The sequence below is a fragment of the Lolium rigidum genome, chromosome 5 (assembly GCF_022539505.1).
Source record: "Lolium rigidum isolate FL_2022 chromosome 5, APGP_CSIRO_Lrig_0.1, whole genome shotgun sequence".
Classification (NCBI taxonomy): Eukaryota; Viridiplantae; Streptophyta; class Magnoliopsida; order Poales; family Poaceae; genus Lolium; species Lolium rigidum.
In genome coordinates, this window is record NC_061512.1 from 237643722 (window position 1) to 237653774 (window position 10053).

Genomic DNA, 10053 nt, shown 5'->3' on the forward strand with positions numbered 1-10053 from the left:
TTCGGTGGCATCCTTCTCGGATGCGGCCACCGCCTGCAGGAAGAGGGGGTCATCCTCCTCCACCTACTCCTCGCCGGCTCCTCCGCTTCCTCCACCGCTGGTGCTCCCGATGCGCGCGTCCCATGACGCCTTCGCAACGCGGTTCGCTCCCACTCGGCGCGCCACTTCTCGAAGTCGCCTCCGCTCATCGGCTTGAGCGGCGGATCTTCGTTGTACCAGCGCCCGTCCGCGGTGAATTCACGGAGCGACGACGGCATGTACAACACGTCGGCATACCGGCACGCCGCACGGCGACTCCCGGCGGAGGAGCGCTTGCATTGGTGCCGCCACGCCTCCTCGATGGTGTCCGGTGAGCGGGATCTCTTCGATCCGCTCGCGGGACACGCGGTACTGCTTCGGCGAGCGAACATGGCGACCGGCGGTTGGAATGCTTCGGCGAGCAGCGCGGGATTTCTCGCCGGAGCTTTGCGGGGAGGCGGCAGCCACGACGGCGGAGCTAGGGTTGCGAGTGAGGGTCGAACCCCTCACTCACACCTTCGCCCCGGTATATGTAAGGGGTGGCGGTGTGGATTTGATGGGGCCCGTATTCGGCCGAAACGGGCTGGCCCGAATACGGGGCCTGCTAGACGGCCCAAACCGCGCTCACCCCGTATCCCGCCGGAATTTTACGGGGTGGGCGGGTTTTAAGGGGTCTGTTACACATGCTCTTACCATCCGGCTTGGCCACTCCCATGCTCCTGCTTCATATATCCACATTTCTCCTCTTGTCTCCCTTTCTTGACCTGTATTTGAAGGCACCGGCGGCCAGGGCCTCGAAAGCAAGATCCAGATGTTAATGCCTTACAACGGATTGACCAAGCGCCCTCGTTTTGGCCAAATGGAACGATCTCTCTAAGCCAAGAATGGTCGGCATAGGTGAACCTATCCGGATGGCCCTTAAACCCGGCCGCCGTCTTGTGTTGTTGTGCTGCGAGCCTGACGGCCCTCGCCTGTGTCGTGACTTCAAATTCCCGTTGAGAGTAGCTCCGGATGTCTGTGCCTGCTTGTGTTGCTGTAACCAGTCTCGTCCTCCATGTCCAGGACAGAGCTAGGATATTCCGCGAACTGAATTCCAGCCATGGGCGAAATAGGAGCTCCGCCCCGCCCCTCCACCCTCCCACCCACCAGCCCCTCGCCGATGACGTTCCAGACGCCGGCGACCACCCTCCCGTTGGTGCTCACTCCGGGCCCAACGGGCACCTCCCCTCTGCCTGGCTTACCCTCCCTGTGCTCGGATTCGGATCGGGGGAGAGATGCTGCGGATCCCCTTCTGCACCTCCTTCAATCGCCTGCGATGCGCCCAGCTAGCGCCTCCAGCTACGCTGCGCAGCCCGCCGCGCCATTCATTGGCCTGGACGCCACGCTGCAGGGCATGCTTCATGAGGGCGGGCGGGGCGCTCCGCCCGAATCTTCCCCTGCAGGGTCTGCGTCGCCTGACCGCGGCCAGCCCTCTCTGGCGCCCCTGGCGGCCTCGGCGGGTCAGCCGGCCTCGGAGACCGCTCCCTCCCTCTCCCGCTGCATTCACACCCCAACCACCCGCCCCGAGGACCCGGCGGACGGCCGAGTTTGGCAAACTCCGCGCCCCAAGCACCGGAGGAAGGAGTTGCACGTACCTGCTTCGGGCCGGGGCAGTAATGGCGCCCGCGCCTCCGGGCCGCGGCCTAGCTCGCTACCCCTCGCCTTTAAGAAGGACCTACGGGGATGGTGCTTCCGCTGCCTCTCCTCCAAGCACTTCGCCTCGAGCTGCCGTGACCCCATCCGCTGCATCTTCTGCCGCCGCTGCGGCCACACCGAGCGGCACTGCCGTCGCCGCCGTGTTAAGCTACGCGCCCGTGCCTCTCCCTCTCCGTCCGCCACCCCGCCTGCCCCGGAGCCGCGCCGCGTTCCACCACCTCCGCCACCGACGCCAGCCGCGCCCACATTTGCCATGGCCACCCGCGGCGGCGCCGCCCCGCTGCGCATGTTCGAGAGCCACTCTGTCTGCCACCCCGTCCGCCACCCCGCCTGCCCCAGAGCCGCGCCGCGTTCCACCACCTCCGCCACCGATGCCAGCCCCGCCCACATTTGCCATGGCCACCCGCGGCGGCGCCGCCCCGCTGCGCATGTTCGAGAGCCACTCCTTCGTCGTCGCCACCCCTCCCATGGAGCACATGGTCAAGGCGCTCACCACCACGGCTCTCGTGGGGACTCTCTCGGAGAGCCGTGACGTCTCGCCGGACGCTGCTGCGCGCGCGCTGGAGCGCGAGCTCAGCATCCCCTGGGCCAAGGTCGTGGTCACCAAGCACGCCCCAGAGGATTTCCTCATCCGCTTTGACGTCCCGAACCACCGCCGCATCGCCTTGGAGGCGGGCTCCCTCCCGTGCCGTGGCGCCACTCTCTCCCTCAAGCTGTGGTTGCCGACCGCCCGTGGCATCCAGCGCACCTGGCGCTTCTACTGCCGCCTCGCGATCGAGGGGCTGCCGCAGCAGTCCTGGACGGTGGATGCCGCCCTGTAGGTGGTCGCCGGCAAGGTCATCATTGACCGCCTCGAGCAGCAGAGCGTGGAGAGGGTGAACACCTCCGCTTGCTTTGCATGGGGCTGGGCGTGGAACCCCGACGTCATCCCCACCTCCAACACGTTCTCCATCATAGAACAGATCGACCTCTCGGGCCGTGTCGTGTGCGCGGAAGGAGTGCCGCCGGTGCCGGAGCGCGGAGGCGCCACCTACCCGGTGCTCATCCACCTTGACACCTCCAAGGAGAGTGCGGGACCGAACGGCGTGGTGCCGCCCCCGTCCGCTACTCATGGGCCCTTGGCGTCGAGGACACCCGCTCCTCGCAGCCGCCCCGGCCTCACGGTGGTGCGCACGAGCGCCTGCAGCCTCGCAGGCGCGACGATGACGCGGACGACGCCGGTGCCGGCAGGAGGCCGCGCGGCCGCCGCTCTTTCAAGGGCACGTTCCTCGGCTGCAACGCTCCAGAGGGTAGCGTGCAGGCGCCCGCGCCCGTGGCCAGCGTGGTGGTGCCGGCCGCCGCCGTGACGAGGCTGCCGTTGACTCTCCGCCGGCGTGTGGCTCCGGGTCGGCTTCGTTGGCCCCTGCTACGTGCGCGGTGGAGGAGCACGTGCTCTCCACAGAGCTGGTCGTCCCGCCCCCACCTGTTGGGCAGCCTTGGCTGCTTCTGGGTGAGCCTATGCCTCCCTCACATGTCTCTTTTGGGAGCCCTGTGCCGGATTTGGCCGCTTGCCAGTTCGACTTCGACGCTGACCGTTGCTGGTCCGACCTCACTCGCGTCGACCCGATGCTGCTGGAGGACGCAGCCTCCCGCATGCCTGCCGTCGCTGCTCCTGCGGTGGACTGGCCGCTGCTCCACAGCAGGTCAGACTGCGAGCTGCTGGAGCTCGCTCTGCCTCCTCCCGTGATGCTGGGCGAGCCCGTGGCCACGGACGGGTGGTCCTGGCCCGTGCCTGTCGCCCGTGCCTGTCGCCCGTTCCTCCTGCATGGTGACCTCGCCTCCGCTGCATGGCCTGCTGCAGCTTACCCTCGGCCACGTGGGAGTGGGCCGCGCTGACGACGAGGCTTTCTTTGAGGCTGTGGGTGCGTTTGGCCCTGCTGCACCTCTGCCTGCCACGGTTATGGGGTGCCCCATGCCCCTGGTGGACGACGTCGCTCGCGCCTTCAGAGCCTCGAGCTGGGAGGCGGCAGCCCCTTCCTTGACGGGTTGTTCTCGCGGCCGGAGCCGGCCGTTCTGGGGGCGCCGCCCTCGGTCGCTGCCGCCGCCGCTGTGGTGCAGCCGGCCACGTCCGGCACGCCGGCCAGGCGCAGCGCCCGCATAGAGTCCCTCGGGCTGGGCACCCTCTCTGCTGCGGAGCGGGCTCAGGCGCTCTTGGCTAAGCAGCTCGAGTTCATCGACCGCGTCCAGGACCACTCGCCGAAGGTGCGCGGCCGCTACGTCGACCGCTTCAGGTCGCCGCTTGGGAGGAAGGCGGTCACCAAGCTGGCGCGCATCGTCGGGATCGGCTCCCACGCCTCCATCACGCTGCCGGACGAGGACCTGCAGGCATGCCTGGGCGCGGACGAGGTTGGCGCCTAGATGCCTTCAGCCGGCCCCTCGCAGCTAGTCAGTTTCCATGTTAGAAACCTTCGATGTGTGCGCGCCAATCTTGGCCGCGGCCCTCTGTTCGGGCCCCTTTGTTCTGCCTTCGCCGAGCAGCGTCTCTAGGAGCTTGACGGAGCTCAGGCTTTACCCTATCTTAGTTTGTACCGTCTTCGTTCGTCTCGTAATCGTAATCCTTGTGTGGTTTTGTGTTTCGTGCTGGCTCACCGGGGATCCTTCGTGTCCCAATGTTTAGCTTCTCGCTGCTAAGCTGGAATGTTCGCGGGCTCAACGACGTCGCCGGCGTGCCGCCGTGTGCCATAAGCTGCTGCAGCATCGTTGCGCTTTGGCTTGCCTCCAGGAGACCAAGCTTTCGTGTGTTCCCGATTCGGTGCGTCGCGAGATCGCGGGGCCGCGCCTTGACGGGGCCTTGGACCTTTTCGCCACGGGTACCAGGGGTGGCATCATGCTGCTATGGGACTCTAGTGTCTTCGTGGTCGATGAGGTCCATGTCTCGCGTTTTGCCATCACGGCCAAGATCACACCCGTCCTTGGCGGCGCCGCTTGGACCCTCACTACGGTTTACGGCCCTAACGACGACGCCGACAAGATCCTTTTCCTTCAGGAGTTGGTGCGGCTGCGATCCGTCATCGCCGGCCCTTGGCTGCTCGTTGGTGATTTCAATGTCATTTACGAGGCGCGGGACAAGAACAACAGCAACCTTAACCGGGCAATGATGCGCCGGTTCCGCGACGCCCTCAACGGCTCCGTGCTCAAGGAGCTTAAGCTCTCCGGTCGACGTTTCACGTGGAGCAACGAGCAGGCCTCCCCCACCCTCGTCCGCCTGGATCGCGCCTTCTGCGACACGGCCTGGGATGCTTCCTTCTCAGCCGTGCGCCTGCAGCCCCTCTCCTCGTCCCTCTCCGACCACTGCCCCTTGCTTCTCACTAGCGACGGGCTGGTCCGACGTATCCCAGGTTTCGGTTTGAGTCTTTCTGGCCTCATGTCGACGGCTTCGGGGACGTGGTTGCGACCTCTTGGGCCGCTCCCACCCCGGCCTTGGACGCCGTGGGCCGGCTGTCCTTCAAGCTGCACCGTGTGGGTAAGGCCCTCAAGAGGTGGCACAAGCTTCGAGTTGGGGACACCAAGCTCCAGCTCGCTGATGGCTGAGGATATCATCTTCCAGCTTGATTGCGCGCAGGAGTCTCGCCCCTTACAGGAGGACGAGCGCGAGCCGCGGCGCCGCTCAAATCCCGTGTTTTGGGGTTGGCGGTCATCGAAAGGATCAAGATGAGGCAGCGCTCTCGTATCTCTTGGCTTCGGGCGGGAGATGCCAACACACGCTTCTTCCACCTCAAGGCTAATGGGCGGCGCCGAAAAAACTTCATCCATGCCCTCAACCACGCCGGGGGCACGGCCACGGAGCAGCGCCATAAGCAGCAGGTTGTCCACTCTCACTTCGCGTCGCTCTTCAGCGCCGCGGACGCGGAGCGGGAGGAGCTCAATTGGGAGGAGCTTGGGCTGCCTGTAGCTGACTTCGCGTCGCTCGATGTTGTCTTCTCCGAGGAGGAGATCCTTGCTGCCCTCCTTGAGATGCCTAGTGACAAGGCGCCCGGGCCCGACGGTTTCAACGCCCTTTTCTTCAAGGCGTGTTGGCAAACCATTAAGTCCGACGTTGTGCTCGCCTTCCAGCAGCTCCACAGCGCTAACCGCTCTAGCCTCTCCTGCATCAACTCCTCGCACATCGTCCTCATCCCGAAGGTCGACAACCCCGCATCGCTCGCCGACTTCCGCCCCATTAGTCTGATGCATGGAGTGGCCAAGCTCTTCATGAAGGTGCTGGCTATCCGGCTGGCCAAACGCATAGGCGAGCTGATCGCCGAGGGGCAGAGCGCGTTCATCCGCGGCCGGTCTATCCAGGACAACTTCATTTACGTGCAAGGGATCGTCCGACACTTCCATCGTGCCCGGTTCCCCCTTGTCTTCCTCAAGCTCGACATCGCGCACGCCTTCGACTCCGTGTCTTGGACGTACCTCTTGGACATGCTGCGCGCGCGGGGTTTCAGCGCCCGTTGGTGCGACTGGATCGCGATGATGCTCGCGACCTCATCCTCCCGTGTCATCCTAAACGGCGAGGTGGGGCCGCGCTTCCCCCACCATCGCGGCCTCAGGCAGGGGGACCCCCTCTCGCCCCTCCTCTTCATCCTCGCGATCGAGCCCCTACACCGCCTCTTCGACCTTGCTACTCGCGCTGGGATCCTCTCCCCGCTGTGAGGCACAAAGGCCAAGCTGCGCTGCTCCCTATACGCGGATGACGCCGCGGTTTTCCTAAATCCGGTGCGCGCTGAGATGGAGCACGTGCACGCTATCCTCCTCCGCTTCGGCGCTGCCTCTAGCCTCCACGTGAATCTGGCCAAGAGCACCGTCTTCGGCATCCACTGCCAGGGGCTAGACCTTGCAGCCATTGCGTCGCCGCTGGGAGCCGCCACGGGCTCCTTCCCTTGCCGGTACTTGGGCCTGCCGCTCGGTTTCCGCCGCCCGCGGCGGATTGACTTCCAGCCTCTCATCGACAAGTTGGGGAGCCGTCTGGCGCGATGGAAGCTTCGCCTCTTCTCGCATGCCGGCCGCTTGGCACTCCTCAAGGCTGTCCTTTCTGCGCTGCCGACCTACCTCTTCTCGGTCTTCGCCCCGCCGGTGTGGCTTGTGAAGGCCGTCGACAAGATTCGACGTGCGTGGCTGTGGGCGGCCGACGTCACCTGGTCTGGCGGGCGCTGCAAGGTCGCCTGGGCTAGGGTCTGCCGCCCACGCGATCTTGGTGGCCTGGGCGTCCTCGATCTTGAGCGTTTCAGCCGCGCGCTTCGCCTCCGCTGGTTGTGGTTCCAGCGCACCCAGCCTGAGAGGCCCTGGGTTGGCCTCCCGGTCCCCTGTGACGATTCGGACCGCCAGTTGTTTTCCATGGCTACCTCTGTGGACATTGGGGATGGTGCCACAGCTAGTTTCTGGCACGACTCCTGGCTCTTCGGGGCATCCCCTAGGTCCTTGGCCCCAGCCCTCTACGGCCTCTCGCGTCGCAAACATCGCTGCGTGCGAGATGCCCTGCGTAATGGGACCTGGGTGCAGGACCCGCGCGCGGGTCACCCCGCCTCTTTTGGAGTCTTTCGTGGCTCTTCGAGCGTTGCTGGAGCTGGCGCAGCTCTCCCCGAGGACGCGAGACAAGTTCGCTTGGCGCTTCTCCAGCGACGGTGTCTACTCAGCCTCCTCCGCTTACCGTCTCCAGTTTGCGGGCGCGGTGGAGTCACCCTTTGTCCAGCTCATTTGGAAGCCCTGGGCTACCCCTAGGTGTCGGCTCTTCGCTTGGTTGCTCGCTCAGAATCGGTTGATGACGGCTGATAGACTTCTGGCGCGGCAATGGCCAAATGGCTACTTCTGCCCGCTTTGCATGCGCAACCTCAAGACCACAGCGCATCTGTTCGTCGAGTGCCCCCTTTCGCGCACGATTTGGGAGAGGGTTGCCACGCTTGCGGCGGCGCCAACCCTGAACCCTGCCACCTGGGACGTGCACCACAGGGTCGTCGACTGGATGGGCGGCCTGGCCACGGGGCTACCAAACGCCGAAGCTTCTCGGGTGCGGTCCTGGGCTATGCTTGTCCTCTGGCACATTTGGCTTGAGCGCAATGCCCGTACCTTCCGGGCGTCTACCTCGACGCTGGAGTCCCTGATCGCCAAGATTGCTGATGAGGCCGCGGCTTGGGACCGCGCTGGCGCGAAGATCTCCTCACCTCGCGAGTAGTCGCCTAGTTTTTCTCAGCAGTGGCTTGGCATCCACCTGCTTGATCGTGTTGTTGATGCCGTCGCTTGTCGCTGTATTCGGAACCCTCTTCTATTAATATATCGAGCATCTCACCTGCCGAAAAAAAATCATGTCATACTAGATCAACTGAGATACAACTCAGTCACCATATAGATAGATAGTCCCCAGTCCCCTTTTTAAAATAAAACTCACTATTAATTCTAAGCATCTGGGTTCATTGTCACCACACCCATGTATGCCAAATCACTGGCAACCAGATCAGGTACAAAAGACAACCGATTTCAGGCCATACAGTGTCATTGCCGTCTGATCGCAGAAACTCGCCATGCCAATATGATTAAACACATACACACCACAGGAGGAAATGCTCCTGGCCTTGAAAACAGAAAATCATGAAAGAGCCGAAACAAAGAACCAATATCGATCAACCGCTAAAAAGATCTGATTTATTAATTTCCACCCAGTTAGGCAACAGATGAAGCCATTTGAGGCATACAGACAAACTGCTACCAGATAAAGATACTTTAGGCCCTACACGAGCAAAACAGACTTTCCAGGACCAACAAATATTTGTTGTAGTCATGCATGGCTAATTAAGGATACAGCTCGGTGATGGACAAGCACCCTACAATGGACCTCGACTTGTAGTGACTGAACCCAGCGTCCATGAATATCTTGCGCCACTCATGCTCGTCACGCTCCTTGCCTGATGTGATTACCATCATCAGCAGATCGGACATGACCTGGCCTTCGTAATTGGCTTCAGAAGGAGACCCGACGACGACGTCCATGATGATAACTTTGCCCCTGGACTCGGGGATTGCCTTCCTGCACTCTGTCAGGATTTTCACGCAGACCTCGTCGTTCCAATCATGCAGCACGTGCTGCAACGAAATTCAACAGTTTTTTTTTTCACTTAAGGGGGAAACAATCAGCACGCTAAATTAAACAGTTTATAATAAATTTTCAACCAAAAGAAACTAGTGTTGTACCTTGAGGAACACAGCATCAGCCATTGGGATTAGACTCATCATGTCACCTGCGATGTACTTGACCACACCGTCAGCTGGGGTGGAATTGATCACGATGGGAAGATCCAGAACTGAGCACTTGATGTGTGGGAAGGCCTTGGCGATCGCCCTCGCCGATGTGCCATTCCCGCCCCCGACGTCGACTAGTGAGGTTACCCCGTCGAACACCTCGCTGCAGTTGCTGACCACGAAATTCATCGTGAACTGGGTGTCGGATGCCATGCCGGCGTTGAAGACCTGATTTATCGTCGGGTCACGGGACATGATTGTCCACAGGTCTGTGCCATGCGCCATCTTGAACGGCGTCCCAGCGGAGGCTGAGCCTTCATCGCTCTTGAACCACTCGGAGAGGTGCAGGGCCGCCGTGACAAGATACCTGTTGGTCTGGGAGAGCACGAACGGCGAGAAGTTCGTGCACTGGTCAGCACGAGCGCCTGTGTCATCGTCGACGAGGAGGCGAGACAGTGGAGTGAGGCGGTAGGTACCGTCTGCGCCACCGTTTGCACACTCCCCTGTTGTCGGAAAATCAACAGTAAAGATACCTGATACGGCAAGGAACCTCATGAGGCGAGGCAGGTAGGATTTCTTGCTCTCCGGTACTGGAAGGGTAGCAAGCAGGTCAGGTAGCGAGGCGGCGCCACCGTAACGGTGGATGGCAGTGGGAATCCCGAGCTTGATGGCGCACTCGAGCGCCATGGATTTGAGGTAGCTGAAGGTGTGGTTCCAAAGCTCGGCGTGTGCCTGCAATAGCTCATCGCTGGAAGAAGCCGCCATTAGCCTGGACCGATGGTTTTCAACAATGATGGTTTGTTAGCTGTTGGTGCAAGTGCTCAGCTCAAGGGGGCCGAGGTCAACATTTATAGGCCCGGATCCCTCGGAGTCCCTTTGACCAAGTCCAAGCCTTACCATGCAACGCTCCAGTACTTGATATGCCACGTGTCAGCATAAGGCTGTCCACTAGCTGGTGCGCCACGTGGATGAATAAGGACAACATTTGCCAAGCTGGAGCACACAGTGGTTTGTCCGTTTTATGAAACTGTTTTATTTGCTAGGGGACGGTTCTACGGTGAGTAAAACTGTTTTATTTGCTAGGGGACG

The 10053-nt window shown here is 62.1% G+C and overlaps 1 protein-coding gene across 1 annotated transcript; it reads right to left on the reverse strand.

The window, feature by feature from the left end:
- Positions 1 to 8439: 8439 nt before the first annotated feature.
- On the reverse strand, positions 8440 to 9750 carry LOC124651752 (flavonoid O-methyltransferase-like protein Os11g0303600). The gene is made up of 2 exons (XM_047190791.1): positions 8917 to 9750; positions 8440 to 8808 (listed from the first exon to the last, which is right to left on the reverse strand). Exons 1-2 carry the CDS (start codon positions 9727 to 9729, stop codon positions 8518 to 8520), a joined length of 1104 nt encoding a protein of 367 aa, XP_047046747.1. The 5' UTR covers positions 9730 to 9750; the 3' UTR covers positions 8440 to 8517.
- Positions 9751 to 10053: the final 303 nt, after the last annotated feature.